Source organism: Cryptomeria japonica, chromosome 3 (genome assembly GCF_030272615.1).
Source record: "Cryptomeria japonica chromosome 3, Sugi_1.0, whole genome shotgun sequence".
In the NCBI taxonomy this organism is placed as follows: Eukaryota; Viridiplantae; Streptophyta; class Pinopsida; order Cupressales; family Cupressaceae; genus Cryptomeria; species Cryptomeria japonica.
The window spans coordinates 82,196,903-82,216,962 of NC_081407.1; the positions used below are offsets into that span (position 1 = coordinate 82,196,903).

At 32.4% G+C, this 20,060-nt stretch overlaps 1 protein-coding gene across 1 annotated transcript; it reads right to left on the bottom strand.

Annotated features, from left to right (window-relative positions):
• Positions 1–2,268: 2,268 nt before the first annotated feature.
• Positions 2,269–19,514, bottom strand: LOC131027925 (high mobility group B protein 9-like). The gene is made up of 8 exons (XM_057958021.2): positions 19,416–19,514; positions 17,109–17,238; positions 16,163–16,691; positions 14,343–14,421; positions 13,583–13,748; positions 13,393–13,491; positions 12,840–13,222; positions 2,269–2,355 (listed from the first exon to the last, which is right to left on the bottom strand). Exons 1-8 carry the CDS (start codon positions 19,512–19,514, stop codon positions 2,269–2,271), a joined length of 1,572 nt encoding a protein of 523 aa, XP_057814004.2.
• Positions 19,515–20,060: the final 546 nt, after the last annotated feature.

The following is a 20,060-nucleotide window of genomic DNA, read 5'->3' on the forward strand; positions in this document are numbered from 1 at the left end:
AGTTTCTTTATATTTCGGGGATGCACCAGACCTTGAGAATTGTTATGATAGATCTCCATATCAAGCCAAGCTCATCAAACTTGTAAAAAAACTAAACATCTGTATATGATGGGAGATGCATCCATTTTTTTTACAAATCATTATCATTCTTCCCTGATGCATAATGGTTACTAAGAAAAAGTGCATCCCCAAAATACAAAGACTTGCTATTGCGATCACCATTCAGATCATACGTACCGTCATCTGCTCATGAAAACAGTAGAATTTTTTTCTGCACAAAAATGTTTTGAAAAAAGTTAATTGTCATATTTCTGTTTACCCTGTGAGCCAAGTGAACATCTATTCTTTTCCATCTCTATTTTACAGATCTATAAATCAAAACAACCAATGCATATCTTCTGAGAAGATCTTCCTTTCAATCAAACTTGAGGTGCACAACCACATCATCATGGTATCTTTCCATGTAAACATTAGAATTGCATAGCCAATGGACTGATGATTCGAAGGCTTCCATTTCTATTATAACTACGAAACCAAGAGACCACCATCTCCAACTCTGAGAATCCATCCTGAGCGACTGTATGTCCACTCCTCACTGAATATCTTGTTGAACATTGGGCTTCTACTCAAATCAAACAGTCCAAGTAAGTGTAAAGACTTACTTGTTGCATCATATCTATCAATCACCAGCCACATTTTCCTATTACTGTTCTCCCAAATATTGTGAAAGTGGGGAGAGCTAGAAATAATAGTTTTCCTCGAAGAAGAGATGATTTGAAATCGGAAAAGATTATGAAGAGAAAGTTTACAAAATATTAACTTCAAGATATCCTCCAGAATAGGATCTATCACCATTGATTCTCGCATGAAATCTACTTTTTTGTTGGAGATATCTCCTCCGCATGGCATGTGGACTATAAATGTGCATGATGATCTCTCACATTTCTTCTTGGCTTCATCCTTTCTTCTAAGTGTGAGCCAGCTGGTATAAAGTCCTTTTGATCCAGCATCACCTTTCTTCTCTACATCCACAACTTTACCTTTGCCATGCCTATCTTCGATTGAGCCATCCTCAATGCGTCGCCAATTTCATGTGTGAGCCAATTGGTATAAGGCTCTTTTTCTTCACTGCTAATCCTATTCTCATTGCTTTAATGCGATGGGCGAACCTTGCATTATCAGATTCTGTCCTAGAAGCCATCATCTCTGTGAGGTGCTTCTAACAAATCCCTGTGGTTAAATAGAAATAAAACTTGAATTGTGAGAAAATTTTTAGCTATTTCCAAAACTTTGGGAATAGCTATGCATTATTTTTAACCAAAAATTGAGTCTCTTGGGAATTTAAGTTTGGACAATCTGTAGAGTATTATCCATGACTAAGCACCTACCTTCATGGGATAAAATGGTGAGATTTTAAGAACGTATTATTTCTTCTTACCTCTAATTGGAATTGTGTCAGGCAACATTTGTCTCAATGCCATCTAGGATGGTTAAAATGGAGGAACCTGTTTGCTTTCGATTTTACTTTTGTTCATTTTGTTCGGCTATTTCTCTAGTAGAGCAAGGTCTTTACAAACACACGTGAAAATATAGAACATTAGAACATCATTCGATCTAAAGTATAGTAAATAATGTAAGATTTACATTTTCCTAGCAATAAAACAATTATATTTTGAAATATGTACATAAGAATCGTAACTCTGTGCAGGATAACCTCATACAAACATAGAAAAATTTCATTGAATCTTACTTTATTCTACACATTAAAATAAGGAAATCCAATTATCTGTATCGGATGATCCATGGTTTATGATTAAAGGGAGACGATTAAAGGAGTCAGATTTAAAATTCAAATCTGCATTTTATAGTCCGGGTCAACCATGTTTTGAAGGGATCCCAAATCTTACTTACATAAAGCTGTCATCAGAATATCATTAGCATATTATCAGCAAACAGGCAGCGAAAACAATAAAAACCAAAATAAAATAGAACAAAATAAACAAGAAGAAACAACATAAATTCTTCAAAGCTTCAGCTGCTTCCACTTCAAGCTGAGAAAGGTTCATGGACAACTTAAAGCTTGTTGTTTTTTCCCTATCAGATTCATGATTGTCCGGTCAATGCTCACAAAAACAAGAATGATTGGCAAGTTGGAGATTCATTCTCTCAATTTTAATAACGGAAATTCCCTTGCATTGAAACTCTTGTCCTTGCTGATTTCCCAAATGTTGAATTATTCCTTCATTTCTAGCAATCAACACTTCTGTGTCATGGCACTGCAATTTTTTTTTCTCTGTATTCTTGCATTTCACTTCTGTACCTTTCTTTATCCTTCAATGCAAGCTCCTCGTAAACCTGATATATTAAACCAGGATAAAATATTAAGAAAGGCAGCACAAAAGCATTTATTTTTAGCTTAAAAATTAACAAAGAAGACTAATTCTGTACTGGGAAAAGATAAGTCAATATCAGAATTCATTTCTATCTTACCCATTTTTCTTCTTCATTTAGATTTTCATGGATTACCAATCATTTTACTAATCTCCCTATCATTTCCAACATGAATGCTTTCAATTTTGTATGATGTTCAGCAAAGAAAAAATTGTAATCACTCCTATTTTGGTTTAGGATTATTCAGATCCCTTTTTTTAGTTTCATGTTTTCTCCTGCAATGGCAACGAGAGTGAACCCCTAAAGAAGAATCCCCATTTGTTATGATTATTCTAGTAATTATGTACTTCTGCAAACTGTTCTCTGAAAAATCCTATAATACACTAGTTGATTTCTCTGAGCCAACAACCACAATAACAAGATAAATTAAGGAGTTTACAAGACAAATTAAGTTGTGTGTTATAAGATTTCTTAGAGAACAATTTGTAGAATTATCTAGTTACATGAATAATCATAATACCGGGAATGAAATTAGAAAAGGGATCTTGATTATCCTAAAACACTTTTTTCTTTGCTGAGCAGCATGCAAAATTGAAAGCATTGCATCTTGGAAACGATAGAGAGATTAGTAAAATGATAGGTAATTTGTGTAATGAAAAGAAAAATAAGTAAGATAGAAATGAATTCTGATATGAACTTTTCTTTCCCCATTACATAATTAATCTTCTTTGTTATTTTTTAAGCTATAAATAAATTCTTTTTTGATGCCTCTCTTAATATTTTATCCTGATTTAATATATTAGGTTTACTAGGAACTTGCGTTGAAAGATAAGGAAAGGCACAAAAGTGAAATGCAAGAATAAGAGAGAAACAAATATTGCAATACCATGACACAGAAGTGTCAATTGCTGGAAATGAAGCAATAATTCCACAATAGGGAGATCAGCATGGATAACAGTTTGGATGCAATGGAATTTCGGTTACTACAATTGAGGGAATGAATCTCCAACTTTCGAATCATTCTAGTCTTTGTGAGTACTAGCCAAAAAAATCATGATATTTTAAGAGAAACAACGAACTTTAAGCTGTCCATGAACCTTTCTCGGCTTGATGTGGAAGCAGCGGAAGCTTTGAAGAATTTGAATTAGTTTCTTCTTTGTTTTGTTGTGTTCTATTTTATTTTGGTTTTTGTGTATTTTGGTTGGTTGTTTGCTGATGGTATGCTAATGGTATTCTATTTTTTTAATGGAAACTTTTCTTAAATAAGATTTCGAGTCCCTTCAAAACTTGCTAGACCCCTTTAATAAAAAACAAGCTTTAAGATAGCAGATTTACCTGAGAAGTCTGATGCTACAAATATCAGTATGCCTAAAAAAACAAAAATCTTTCGTTTGTAGCATTGTTTCAGTAGATCAACAATGTTTAGTGGATACCACCATGTTCATTAAGGATGAAAGTTGCATCCAAGAAGACAAATGTAAGCAATCAGTATCAGAACAATAATTCCAATAAACTAACAAGATTTTGATAGAATAGCTCAATGAACTACTCACGTTTAGAATAAACATGTAATAATGACAAACTATTCTTAACTATGTTTGTTTATTTTGTTCTGGTTTTGGTGAACAGAATCCCCCAAAACTACTGTAACTGAGCTGGTTAAAAGAACTAAAATATAGCAATGTTGGTGTGCATCTGTGAACAAGTAAAGTACATAGTAATTCGTCTTTTCTGTTGCTTGTAATCGTTGAGGCCTTCCAAGTTGGAAGAAAGTAGTTAAATTAATAAAGTCACAAAAGGTTGTTTAGATTTGAATATCAACAATATCAAGCACAATCAACTTAATAACAAAGTTCTTGTTTTAATCTTAGGATGCTGTTTCTTTTATGAGCATTTTAATCCCCTTTCCATCTCAGGATTTTATTTCTCGTTTGAATCAGTAAATGTGGATTTTTAAGTTTCCTCTTCAAGATTAATCTTCTGTCTTTTTTTATTTTTTTTTGATTGAAGTTTGCATGCCATCTGTCATGTTGGTTTGTAGAAACATTAATTTTTAAGATTTGCTTCTTACATGGATTTTTAAAGTATGAGGAATAACAATGCTAGTGTTTGTTGATAACAAATGGTTGAATTCATACTGACATTCGAACTCTCACCTTTGTTTGAATTCACACTCAAAAACATATGAATATCATATAATGTAGTTCAATCTTACCTGGATGTTTGCAGCTCATTCTTGAGATATTGGAGAAATTATATAGCCAAAAGAATGTCTTGTGAATTTCGGTCCTTTAACTCCAATGTCTTTAAGAGTATCTATGGATTTTCACGGGAATTACATTCCGTTTAAGTATTTTACTGGAACATGCTCATATATTCGTCACTGATTTTTATCTGTCTACAAGTATTTCATCCATGTCACCCCCATTTTCTCATAAGCCTTGATGAATTCGAGTGCATTGCCAAACTGTTATTGGCCTGTCTTGTACCTTGGTGTTATTCCACAAGGGTATTTTTGGCCAATATTAGTGCTTTATAATCTTCATCCACCATATTCAATGACTATATTAGGCTAAAGATATAGGGGCCTTTTGTAAATCCAAATTTCCCCATTTTTTTTTAAGAAAAAATAAACAAAAAGATATATATATTCACTTACCTACCTAGCATTACCATCCTCTTATAAATATTGAAACTAAACAATATGAAATATTGTTTTGATATGATATATATAGATATGAACACACGATGCATTAAAATATTTTTATATTTGTTCTTCGAGAATATGAATCTAAATACTTATAGGAATCTAAATTTTTGGGAAAAAATAGTTGATATAAATCTCATGATCATAGGGACATCAAGTATTCATTGTTTTAATTATAAATTTTCATAAAATATAATAAAATAGTATACATATATTAAATACAACTATCTAGAGATGTTAGATATATCAATCTAATTAACTTTATCTAACCTTTGTAATGAATCTAATACAAAAATAAAACTAATATTTTTTTATATGTTTTAAGTAAATGTACATTTGATATCTATACTATTTATATTTGAAAATTATTGAAGAAACTCTTTAAAAATATAGATGTTTTATTTTTCTTTAAAATAAATTAAAAAAAAATTATATTTATTTTCTTACCTACAGTACATAACCATTGGAGAGTTTATTCTCTAGAGGACATAAATTTAGTGTAAAATTATATATTCCTGTATCTATCCACCATTTGGTTGTCACACAACATAAGTTTAGTGAAATTTTGTGGAAACAAATCCTTGGAAATCTTTCCTACAATATGCAACCTTTGGATACAAAACTCTTTGAAAAATAAAACTCTTTCTTTAACCTTTTTGAAATCTAAATTTCTCTTATTCTAATTTAGATGTTGCAACTTCAGTCTATTTAGAAATTACTAAAGGGGATCTTTTAAAATATAAATTGTTGATTTTCATTAAAATAGAATTATAAAAATTATTTGGAGATGAAGCGTTATTTTTTAGAGGGCATAAATTTAGTGTAAAATTATAGAAATAACCTTTTGGAAATACAAATTTCCCTTTTCTTCTCTAGAAAAACCAAAGAAATGTATTTCCTTACCTACCCAACATAACCATTTATCACTATCTTACCATTGAATCACAAATAGCAAACTATTTGAAAATTGAAACTATTGCTTTGCATTATAAAATAAAATAATATTTCTCTTACCTACCCTCTTTAAATATTAGATCACTAATATACCACGTGGCATAACTTTAGTGGAAAATTATAGAAACAACTCCTTCAAACTATTAGCTATCCTATGTAGGAACTATTGCTTTGCCTTATAAAATAAAAGAATATTTCTCTTACCTACCCTCCTTAAATATTAGATCACTAATATACCACAAGGCATAAGTTTAGTGGAAAATTATAGAAACAACTCCTTGAAACTTTTAATTATCCTATGTAATGGTTTGATCACGAGACTCAAAATCTTTGAAAATGGATTCGCCTTACAAATAAAACAATGTTTCTTTTACGTACCCTTCTTGACTATTGGACCAATGAATTAAAACTATTTCCATTTATTTTGTCTTAGTGTCTACATACTTGTGTAAATTCTATTTAGCCATTCAATTATTCATTGTCATTAATCCCAGATGTTTTCTTTTCCAATGTGTCCCCCTCTATCACATGGCATTCACTAGTTTGAATGATCTAGCAGGTGCAAGCTTGTGAATTACAACTAGAGAGTGTGCTCAGAAATTTTATATTGAAAGACTTTGACAATAAGAACTTTCAATGGATGGAGGGAAGTACACAGGTGACTAAATAAGCCTTTCAATTTAAGGTTGGTTTGTTCTTTGATTGTAGTGAACACAGAGAGTAGGTAAAAGTTTGTCCACAAGATTGAAGCTACTAGGGTTAAGTATAATAATTCCTTTATTTTTAATATATTTAATAGTTTTTTCAAAAATGATTATATTATAGAATTCAAATATATACTAACTTATGCTTATGTGTATGCAAGAAGGAAAAGAGAATGATGGGTTTTGTAAGAAACATGTTTTAGATGTTTCTAAATTCAGAACATTAAAATTATTTTCTCAGAATCCTTGTAGTGGAGGGAGGCTTATTTTGCAATAGGAACCACCTGAATCTTGAGTGGTCATCTAGAGGTTGAATAAGGAATACATAAAATTGGTTGTTATCAAGGTTTCCAATAGAAATAAATAGAATTTTTTTAACTTTTCTCCCACTGCAGTTCATTATATTATTTTAGTTTCAAACACATCTTTTAATTCTCTATGAACATTTAGCATAATTTTTTTTTAAAACATATAACACTTAATATTTTTTTGAATTGACGTTTATGTTGTTTTATCTTATACATTTATATTACAGAGAGCTTCTTAGCTAAAGCTTAGAGAGATGCGCTTAAAGCTTAGAGAGATACGAATCACGCAGATTGTGGTGTACAACAAGTAAGATCTATATAAGTAAGAGTTGTTATTGAAGTGAACAGAACAATCACAACTAATAGCACAGAGGGCTTCAGAGACTAAATGAAAAAGCTCAATCTCTCAATGTATGCCCCTTGATCACTCATGCTTCCCCCTTCATTTCAAAATTTAATTATATTGAAATAAATAAATATAGTTTTAATATTTGTAAAATGGGGGTTCGAGTGGTATGTTATGTTTTTTTGGCTTGATGGCTATGTTCAAACTATTAAAGAATGCATTTGTGTCCTTCTTGATGAATGATGTTCGAGTCAGCAGATGGAGCCTTTCTCTCTGCCTCTTTATTTTTGCCCCTCCTTAGCTATTCCTAGTGTAATAGTTCTTGCAGATTGAGCTTATCTCTCTACTCTCTACAATTTTAATCAGATCTTTCTACTTTTAGTTTTGCATTAGCAAAACATAACTGGAGCTTGGCTAACTGTGCCATTTTTGGTTCTGCTACTTTTAACTACTTTCTGAATACTTTTATATCTAATCTAATATATATGCGCTTAACACTTTGCCTCGAAAAATAAAAAATCAATATGTTACATAAATATATGTATAAAATAAAGTCTTGCCCCTCATTTGAAACATTTCGCAATTATATTCCCTCAAGAAAATCAAGGCTAATGAAAAACAAACCTTTTACTATAATCCTACTCTAGGCATAATCTATATGAGATATCAGTACCAAATAACATCCAACCTGATGGAACACTACCAGCTTACATCAATTCTCCATATACCAGTTTTATCTAGGTGCAAAAAGTAATTGAAATTTGAAGAAAATTACATTAATTTTGTACCAGTGGAATCAAGAAACATTTTACTATTGGCAAATGCTTTTTCATTTTTTCAAATTGGTTGGGGTAAATCTTGTTGATTGGTATTGTTCTTTGTCGCCGTAAGAAATTGAGAACCAAAGCACTGTCAATTGCCTCTTCGTGCTTGACAACTGACTGGGCAAAAATCTTATTGATTGGTATTGTTCCGTGTAGTGAAGAGGAACTAGGAACCAAAATGATAATTTGTGCTCTCTCAAATGAAAGTTGTATTGATGATGTTAATAAGGTTGGAAATACGAAACATTTGCATTGGAGAATACATGTGCAAAAGTAAATTCACTTCAATATTGTTTCAATAGATTGTGGCGATGAAGTGGTTTTTGATGGGCCAATTTTATATTTGTTTACCTAATGGCATGACTTCCTTACTTTTCTTGAAAAAGGTCTAAGTTCACGTTGACCACTGATTTGGGTTTACCAAGCTAAATCAATCGCAGTAGACCATGAGGTGGATAAATTGCCAATATTTCTATGGTTGCTCTAATGCCCCATTATCATTGATTTGAGCAACTGATTGTCATTGGCCAAAGATCAAGGATAATACCTACCGCTCGTTTGGAATATGCTTAAAGGTTTTTCAAAGGTAGCATAGCATATTTCTACTAGTCATAAACCAGCAAGTGACCATGTTGCCTACAGTTTCAGTCTTTTACTCATGGGTTGATACGATTGGTATCGAAGAGCTTCAATGTAAAGAATTTATCAGGCCCATCCTTTATCCATATTGATAAGCATTGCTACTAAACTTTTTAAAAGGTGTGTGCTACCTTTCTTAAGGAACCTGGCATCATAGATTGATTCCTATTGATCATAAGACCAAATGCAAAAACAGTTGAGTTAATCTCCATAACAATCACTAAAGGTTGTGACGTGGTTCTAGGCGGAAAGGTTGGTCAGTTCGATGGGTTTGTTTGTGAGATATTTTTTAATATATAGGTGTTAGTGCACCAGCTGAATATAGAGAAAGAATTTTTACACACAACTAATGGCTCATGACTATTGATATTGAAGGCTAAGGAGTCTAGGAGGTTAATTATTGTGGGGACTTAGCAATTAATGTGTTGGAAGTTCCTACATAAATCACAAGTGTACCAACTAATGTGTTATTATTGGATGTGCTTACCTTAGCTTGGTATAAAGAAAAGAATTTTGCACTCAGCCAAGTCTTGTGATTGTTGATATGAGATACAAACTATCTGTTGGTTGGTATTATAGCCCAAAGTGGTTAGCTGACTTACTAACTTAAGGTAATCGAGGGTGAACTAGTTGAAGAAGCTTTCTCAAAATAAGTTGAGTAGTTAGATGAAATAAAGCTTTAGTGATGCCCACGGGGTCCAACTGAGATGCTTAAGGCATTGATTGATTAATTGGGATCACAAAATAGGCTTGTACATAAGGAAATCACTTGCTAGTGGCTACTGGCTACTTTCCAGCCTTAATTTGATGAAAGAAATCACTGAAATTGACTTGCAAAAGACACCGTGCTTGCACCTTTGCAGACAATTCTCCCTTATTTATGGAATCCCCTCTATGAGAGTGTCCTCCTATGCACTAATTATTGAACACAATATTGAAAGAAGTTATTATAATTCACTAATAATGGAACACATTTTCGAAAGAGGTTATTACAACAAATCTAACGAACAATAAGAGCAATGTATTTCCAATACCATGTTCCGTTGGAATATCTGGCTCTCCTTCAGTTTCATTTTACTGTTTATAATGTAGTGCTATAGACTAACATACAGTCCGGATAAATTTGATATGCCCAACAAATACATATGAGCCGATCAGAATGTCTGAAGATGTGACCACCAATTTGTAATAAACAACGGAGGAACATAGGCAAACTCCTACTCTCCTCACATAATAATAAATTTATGAATAGATGAAAATTTACCAAAAAAATACAAGAGAAAAGCCCAATCAGCTGCTGTATAGATAAATGGAAATTTAAATGCAAAAGGATCTTGCAAAAGAGAAAGGCAATAAAGAATGTGAGGTAGAGGTCATTTGATTGCAGTAAAGATGGCTTGAATGTAATAAACTGACTAAAATAATGACTTCTGGACAAACACAATAGAGAAATAAGGGATGATTATTTACAGAGGACAACAATTAAGGCATAGTCAATCAAAATTGCAGTCAATAAACAAAATAGGATGTGAATTGTTAATCTGCTCAAACTTCAAAACCTAAAGAACTACCGACACATGTTTCAAAGAAGATACCATCAATTGCATTCGAACATGCGACCAAATATAGAGATCAAAACGGCGTGCTGGATCTCAAAGTTCAAAGCATTTCTAGACGTTGCAGATTTTGTATATTTTCTCTGTAACATTCTTTAAGCTATAGCCCAATGGTTGTATTTGTTAGAAAAACTATGTCCCTAATAAGCCTGTGCAGATATAGGTAAACTAGTGGAAATCAGAAAAAATGAGAAGCAGATAACATGCAATTATCTTTAGCCTGAATGTGAATGTTAAAAATTACTGAAATTATCTTTAGCCTGACATAGTCATTGAATATGGCGGATGGAGATTAAAAAAAACTAATATTGGCCAAAAATATCCTTGTGGAATAACTGCACGCTGCAAGACACTGTCAATAACAGTTTGGCAGTGCACTCGAATTCATCAAGGCATATGAGAAAATGGACGTGACATGGATGCGATACTTGTAGATAGACAAAAATCAGTTATGAGAACCCGCATTTGTGTACCCACACTGACTAGTAATCCTAATCCTATTTGGAGAGGGGCTTTCTACTCTACACCTCAGGTTCTATCAATAGAATATATAAGCATGTTCCAGTTAAACAATTAAATGGAACTGGAATTCTCATCTAAATCAAAAATAGTCTTAAACGTTTTGGAGTTAAAGGACTGAAATTCGTAACACAGACTTTCTTTTGGATATCAAATTTCTCAAATATCTCAAGAATAAGCTACAAACTTCCAGACCTCTCACTTCTAGCAGCCAGAACAGATTTTTCTCAACATTGATAGCCCAAGGTTTATGGAACTATCCTATTTTTCCAACTTTAGAGGAATGACATTTCGCAGGACCACCTGGCCCCTCCATGGAATCCTACCCTAGCCATTACAACCAACCCAGTACTTAACCATATTGATATTTCTATTATATTCTACTCTACATCCCTAACTAGATGCTTATTGATCATAACCATGTGGTGGTTGAAACTTACGTGTCCTAACTCAAAAAGATATTCTAAATGAAAACTTGATATCCTCCTATACGAGGAATAATTTCACCAAATATGAATACAGTTCAGTAATTATAGTAATCATATGAAACACTTTCAAAGCTTCCTAACAGTTTTTAAGCTTTCCTAATTTAAAATATACTCCGAGGATAAACTTAATATGCTCCTGCACAAGGAAACATTTTACCAAACATGAATAGAGTTTTTTGCTTTCATGAAACACTTTCAAAAACTCTTCAAGTTTGACTTAGACAACTTATAAATGACTGCAAGCCAAACTTTATTTCTGTGAAAAAAAAAATATATATATTTTGATTTGTCAGTTGATTTCTGACTAAAGGTATAATCATATATAAATTTCAAAAAATCTTCACTCCTTTCGCAATATTCTAGTTTAGGTCTGAATTAAATTTCTTATGATGGACTTTTATCAGCGTAAGATTGTACCACATTATGTGACATTCATATTTTTGAGTGAACTCAAACAAAGGTGAGTGTTCAAGAATCCAAAGTGTTACTATGAATTCAACCATTTGTTATCAAGAAACACTAGAATTGTTTATTCTTCATGCTTTAAATATCCATCCAAGAAGAAAATCTTAAAAAGTAATGATTCTACAAACCAGAATGACAGATGACATGTAAACCGAAACAAAAAATTGACAAAGGACTAATCCTGAAGGGGAAACTAAACAAACCACATTTATTGATTAAAATGAGAAATAAAATCCTGAGATTGAAAGGAGATTAAAATGCCCATAGAAGTAACAGCCTGAAACAAAAACTTTGCTATTAAGTTGATTGTTCCTGATATTGTGTATATTCAAATCTAAACAATCTTTTGTGACTTTGTTAGTTTATCTATTATCTTCCAACTTGGAAGGCCTCAGCAATTACAAGGAAAAAAAAGAAGAAGAATTCAGAGATGCACACCAACACTGGCACACTATACTGTTGTTCCTTTAACGAGGTCAGTTACACTCGTTTTTCGGCATACTATACACCAAACTCAGAACCAAAAAAAACAAAAAACGATCAAGATAAATAGCTGAACTAAGAGTTAAGCATAGTTTGTCATTGCATGTCTATTCTGCTCAAACTGCTGTCCATGCTGATTATTCCTTAATTTCAAGCAATCAACACTTCTGTGTAATGGGACTGCAATTTTTGCTTTTCTATATTCTTGTATTTCACTTCTGTACCTTTCCTTATCCTTCAATGCAAGTTCCTGGTAAACCTAATATATTCAATCAAGATAAAATATTAAGAAAGGCAGTACAAAAGCATTTATTTTTAGTTAAAAAAAGTAACAAAGAAGACTAATTATGTAGTGGGAAAAGAAAACTTCATATCAGAATTCATTTTTATCTTACCCATTTTTCTTCTTCTTTTAAATTCTTCCATGAATCACCAATCATTTTAGTGATCTCCCTATCCTTGCCAGGATGCAATGCTTTCAATTGTTTATAATGCTCGGCAAAGAAAAAATTGTAGCCATTCCTATTTTGCTTAGGATGATCCGGATCTTTTTTCTTAATTTCATTTTTTCTCCTACGACGGCTACAAGGGCGAACCCCTAAAGCAGCATCCCCATTATTTAAGTAACTAGGTACTTCTGCAAACTGTTCTGTTGGCACCTGGTATAATACACCACTTAATTTTTCCGAGCCAACCACCACGGTAACAAGATAACCATGTTCGAATTTTCCATATATAACTCCAGTCACGGGATGACCCAAAAAAGATGCAGGGTTAACTGTGAGAAAAGAAAATGAATTATATCTTAGCAATAGTCACTGATTCAAGTTACACAAGAATTTATCGGATAAACATGACTACTTAAATAAAAATTTAAGTTATTCTAACAGTAAGCATAAAAAATCCGTTAAAAGAATAAAATTGTTGGAATTGGCAGGAGTTGACAACCTTCAGAAAGATGAATTGAAGCTCTCCTCTTTTTTCTCCTGATCAGAGGCTGGACTTCATCCAAAGGTGGATTCACAGTGCTTGGAGCAGGTAGAGCAGCTGAATAATACAACAGAAAAAGTCAAAATATTTTTATCAGATGCATTTCGCAACAAAAGAACATGAGAAACATAAAGAGAATTCCACCTACTTTGTGGTGGGGGAATTAGATGACCCCGGGCCCCAAAGAAGTAAACTTGCTCATAATGATGAAGCAAGCTAATGTAATATTCGCTTAGAACAAAGGATGTGTTGGTTGCTGTTGGTGGAAAATTAAACAACGCAGTTATCTTCTTCCATTTCCTTTCTTCGATGACCTGACAATAACCATAAGGAAGTCTATTCATTATACCGTCAACGAAAAATTATAATTGGTTTGATAATATCCCATTTCTTCAGTATCTATCCTTCAAACTGACTGCAAATGCCTTCCCAGAGATTATTCCTAAAATGCGATATACATATACATCTGCTTCTAGTATTTTTCAATTTTTGCTGATATGAGGTACTTAAAATGTTTTCATTCTCATGATGAAGGGAATTAGGCACTTTGTGATCCTCTAATTGGAGCATCATCATTACCTGATAAATTGATCAGCATCTAGTAAGCATATAGCTCAAACATGAATTAACCAATGTAGAAAATCCAGCCAAACTATTCAATTTCATTTGCATTCAACATGATTAAGTATATGTTAATTTGTGTGCCTTGTTACGGAGACAATTGTGACATAATTAGACAAAATGTAGTAAGGCAAGAAGAATAATGTGGAGAAACTAAATGGAATAATAAATAGACCCAACATAAAAGAAATGGACAAGATACAAATTACCAATCAAGTATATTAAAAATCTCATAGGTACGCCAAAACAAATATTGATCATAGAATTTAAGGCTAGCGGTTCCTTACTTGTTTGAGTCCTCCTCGAGAAGTAACTTCCATGTATAAAAGACGCAAATCTAATTCTTTGCCTCCAATAGTTGGAATCCTTCAAAGAGAAACATGCCAAATTTAAAATTGAATGATGAACCAATATTTCATCTCTGCAGCTGTAATAGTTAGCCATTGTCCTTGACTCTTTTATACCATATGATATTTGTTGAATACAAGGCATCCGTCCCTATAATAACCAGACGATTTACACACCAATCCTTTCACTATAAAATACTTTCTGTAAAGATGTAAAACACTTTTGCACCTATATGCAGGCATTTCTACAATTTTTAATATAAAATGTAGAGAAAAATACAAAAGACATGAATATCTGATGCCATAAATGGACTGGTATAAGTTTGCAAGGGTGAATCTATGTGTAAACATACATTAAGGGTGAATCTATGTGTAAACATACATTAGTGGTGTCAGTAGTGAGGTAAATATTGAAAAGTCTCCCACCTCGTGAGCAGGCACAAACCCTTTAAAAAACTAGCAGAATAAAGTTATAAACAAATGCTAATGGTGTTGATACTGATGTCAGTGGCATCAACTAAGATTTTAATCTTGGGGAGTTTCCCACCTCAGTAGCAGGCACAAACCCTTGAAAAACTTAGACCCACATATAAGATTGATCCTTTGCAAAAGGTTACAAAAGCAGACCTTAACAGGTGGTTGAGACTGCAAAAGCATGCTGGTGATAAATATTGCAATAAACTTCAGTTCCATCAACAAAATTTAATTTAAAAAAAAAACTCTAAATAAAAAAAGGTGTAACCATAAAAAATAATGCTTTTCTATTGTCTCAATTTGTATGATAGCACCTAACTGATAATTTTTGTTTACCACAAGGTGGATTTTCCTATTAGCAATTTCACAGAATGATACACATTAAAATAACTTTGACATGATTGTAGCATTGCCTAAATGTTAAAGAATGCTACTAGAGTAATTTGCTGGCAGGTTGCAGTATAGTTTCAAGCTCAATCTTAATTTTTTGTATAATTTAAACATCATAATAAAGCTTCTTAATAAAAGAATAAAGAACATTACAATATGTGCTTCAAAGATTTTAATGAAATTACATCTGTCATGACTTCCAATACATTCAGTTACTGTTTGATACTCTTTGCACTAATGATGTTCAATATTTTTAGTAAATTGAAAAAAATTTATCCCCAAGATTTAGAAAAGAATTATACAAACTCTGAGAGAGATGGGAGAACTTAACAGATTTACACAAGATATATGCAATCTGTTGGTTAGTTATCACCTAAAATATACGTAATTACAAGTAATAATTTGTGTTTTAAAATGTGGACCCAAAAACAAGTGAAAAAAGCTCCATGACATGCTTGGTTAAAAATTTGAGCTGAAACTAAACCCAAGCGAAAAGCAGACATTTTTCTAGCTCTTTTAGCAAGGTTTATATTCGCATGAAAGAACAAAGCTACAAAGCTTCTGAAGTAAAAGTGACAGCATATCATTGGTTTCATAAATAAAATATATTCCTAAGTTCCAAAAACACATTAAATTCAAAGAAACATAAAATCAAGGAAAACTCACTCTTATGCAATGCCTGTTTAAAAAAGAATTTTCTAATATTCAGGATTAAAAACCAATCCAAATGGAAAACAAGCCTTTTTCTATTCTTACTGCTCTAAGCATAATCTATATGATTATATCAGGATCAAATAAAATCCAACCTGATGGAACGTTAAATTAATTCTCCTCATACTAGTTTTATCTAGGTGCAAAAATTACTTGAAATTTGAAGACCATAGTACACAACTTACATGAATTCGTTACTAATAGCAGCATGAAACTTGATTAGAGTATCAAGGAACACTTCAGTATTGGCAACCGCTTCTTCATTTTTTAAAACTGGTTGGGGATAAATCTTTTTGATATATGTTGCTCCTTGTGGTGGTAAGAAACTGGGAAGCAAAGCACCATCAATTGCCTGTTCGTGCTTGACAACTGACTGGGCACAATTCTCATTGCTTGGCGATGAGGAACTAGGAACAAAATGGCTGTCTTTTGGAGAAGACGGGGATGGTATGGGTTGGCTAGACAATTGAGTTTCATTCAAAATTGGCTCCTCTTGAGAAATGTTCTCAATATCAATGGGCTGGTGTGACATAGTATGGAAGAAAGCAATGGTGGAGCAGGAGGCTCCTACCAACAACTGAAATAACAACAAAGTATTATCTATTCTGCCCCAGGAATCGAATGGTGTACTTGTGAAATCGGGAATATGAAGAAGTTTAGCAGGTACATACAAGTCGCATAGATCTTCTTTGTACCCCTCAAAGCCACACATATCTGCACATACAGCTTAGGACATTAACAAAACTGAATGTACTGTATACCAACTTAAGAAACCATTAAAACTGAATCTACCAGCTTACAAGATCAATAAAATGGCAGAGACCCACATGTGAAAACAGTCATGTGAAGGTAGAAGGAATCATTAAAACCCTCATGGACACCACAGAAATGCAAAGTTCACAAATTCCCTTAAATGCATCCCCTACTCATAACCCCAATCAATCTAAACAGAAATGTGTATATACAATAACTTTAACGCAAAAACAAACTTCTTAAGTAAGCCCCCAGAATCTATACAGTACCACCACCTCTGAGCTAGCCCGCTAAAAACATAAAAGACCAACCTAGAGGATCACCACCTGAATACACACCCACTAAATGAAAATGACTTCTTCCCACATTCAAACACACCATAACCAGAAGGGCATTTCAGATAATATGGAGAACAAATATATCGGGCTATATCAACTCCTCCAATATCTGAGAAAAAACATGCAGAAGCCGGTCTAGAATACCAAATAACACATATATCATACAACACCTAATAAAACAACAGACCCAAACAAAATTATATAGAATTATAGCATTCCCTCCATAAACCAACCTTCTAATCTCAACTTAAATATAACTAAAACAGAGAATTTCCTTCCTCTCAATGAAATTTCCACAGAGAGTTTGAAAAGATGGACGATCTTTTTCTTTTCCAAAGATTATAGCTTGCTATCCTGTATAAAAGCATTATACTCTTCCAAAGAAATCTATATTGCTCACATATATATTGTGTTCGTATACAACATATGCTCTCTCACATGAACCAAAAAAATAAATAGTAGAGGATTCTACCTGTTCGGTACAGAAAATCAACCCGATTCCATATAGATCATATCAAATCAATCTTTATCGGATCATCATCATCTTAATCATTAAGCATTATACTCTTCCAAAGAAATCTATATTGCCCACATATATATTGTGTTCGTATACAACATATGCTCTCTCACATGAAAAAAAAAAAAAATAGTAGAGGATTCTACCTGTTCGGTACAGAAAATCAACCAGGTTCCATATAGATCATATCAAATCAATCTTTATCGGATCATCATCATCTTAATCATTAAGGTAATGAGAATAAATTGACAAATATTTAATACCCAATTGATTTTGGGGTGGTTTTATAATTAATTTTCTCACCCCTCCTCCTTGTTGCTTTCGATGAATTTATTTATTGGTTTCAAATTTAGAAAGACTTGGTAGCAGTTGATTTAACGAGACGTAAAGCTGAGACAATCTGACGGTCGGAGGTTCTCTTATATGTGTTCAGCAGATACAAGGAAACTGACTAATAATTATTATTATGGTTCTGTTTAACATATCCATGCATTCATTGTTTTGCATCACGTTCTTCTGGATTGACACTTGTTCGGCCGATCTTTCTATTGAATGTTATTATTGGTCAATCTTTCAATAAACTTTTATAAGTTGATAGTAATAATTTAATAAATTTCTTTTTTTAATTTTAAATTTGTATGCACCGTAGTCTAGTAAGGGTTGAGATCTTTCATAGAGTAGCTATTATTTAGTATATATTTTTTTAATGGAAATTCATATCTGTAAGCACAGCGGTCTACTAAGGGCCTAGTTTTTTCAGAAAATAGTTTATGGAAGTTTAGACCTATAAGCACAACACTCTGGTAAAGGCCCAAGTTTTTCATAAAGTAGGTATAATGTAATATATTTTTTTATCGAAGTTCAGATCTGTAAGCACGGCAACCTAGTAAACCTGGATGTCTTTAATAGAGTAGTTATAATTTAATATATTTTTCATAGAGTAGGTATAATGTAATATATTTTTTATGGAAGTTTAAGGACGGCAACCTAGTAAACCTCCACGTCTTTAATAGAGTAGTTATAATTTAATATATATTTTTTTCATGGAAGTTTAGTAAGGGTGGAGATCTTTAAGTCACCTAGTCAGGGCCGAGGCCTTTCACAGAGTAGTTTTGCAACGTAATACGGGACCATGGGCCTATAAGTTGAAACCTCTTCTACTAAGAGAATCATATTAAATTAAATAATTTTAGTATGTTTTAAGTTACAATACTTTTGAAATTAGATTTTAGTGAATGTGATTTCTTATATGATGTTTAAATTTTTTGTTTTTTATATAATTTTTTTTTTAATATTAATATATAATAAAATAATAAATAATCATAAAATTTGTATCTCAATTTTATGTTTTATTTATAATAGGTTTTTTCTCATAAATTTTTTAATTTCTTTTAAGAAAATAATACTTGAACTGTCTATACTCCTCAAAAATCAAATGAACCAATTACTATATTTGCAACGATAACACTTTTCTTCTATCCCTTTCTAACATCCAAAGAACTATTTAAAATTATAATTTTTTGACACCAAAAAATATAATGCAATATCATTTATATAAAAAATAAAAAAGTGGATGTCTCATATATGTTTGTAATTAGTGTATATGCATCAATTATAAATATATATATTTATAATCAATTTTTAAGTAAATACAAAAAATAATATAATATTAAATTAATAGTTATATAAGTAATGTTAGTTTGGTATATAATTAAATTTTGAAATGGAGGGGGAAGCATGATTGGTGGAGGAGCATACATTGAGTGATTGAGATTTTTCATTTATTCTCTGAAGGCCCTATATTCTGTTAGTCATGGCTCTTCTACTCACTCCAATAACAACTCTCAGCTTCTCATTGACCTTATCCAAAGCCACCTCCAGGTTCATAATTTTTTCTTCATGGTCATTCTTCAAGGCCTTAACATCCATCACCAGCTTCTTGTTCAAGTCAATTAAGTTGTTTGTATTTTCTAAGGATGGAGAGTTCAACTAAGGATGGAGAGTTCAAAGTGCTCTGTCTAGTAGTAAGGCTATTGATCTTGCTTTTCAAATTGAAAATCTCTACGACCACCCAATTAAGAAAATCAGTTTGTCCGAAGCCTTCAACACTTTCTCACGAGCCCCTGTATCCATTATAGAGGATCCCATATCTTTACCCACATGAGTAGCCTTATCCAAATCAATTGGGATTTCAATATGGAAATATAGATTCTATTGAACCTAATCAAGCCCATTATAGAGGATCCCATATCTTTACCCACATGAGTAGCCTTATCCAAATCAATTGGGATTTCAATATGGAAATATAGATTCTATTGAACCTAATCAAGCCCAGGAGGAATACAACTATCTGTATTTCATTCATTTTTTTCTTGGCATTTTTGTTTCCTTGAGAGACCTCAATGGGGGATTCTCTTTTAACACCATAGTTAGAGGGTAGCTCCAAATTCTTATTATTACCATCAAAGAATGGGG

Coding starts and splice junctions, on each gene's coding strand:
- LOC131027925 (XM_057958021.2), bottom strand. CDS start 19,514: ATGGATGTTAAGGCCTTGAAGAATGACCATGAAGAAAAAATTATGAAC. Junction 17,239..19,415: donor AGCTGAGAGTTGTTATTGGA/GTGAGTAGAAGA, acceptor TTGTTTTATTAG/GTGTTGTATGATATATGTGT. Junction 14,422..16,162: donor GCTATTAGTAACGAATTCAT/GTAAGTTGTGTA, acceptor TTCTCTTTGAAG/GATTCCAACTATTGGAGGCA.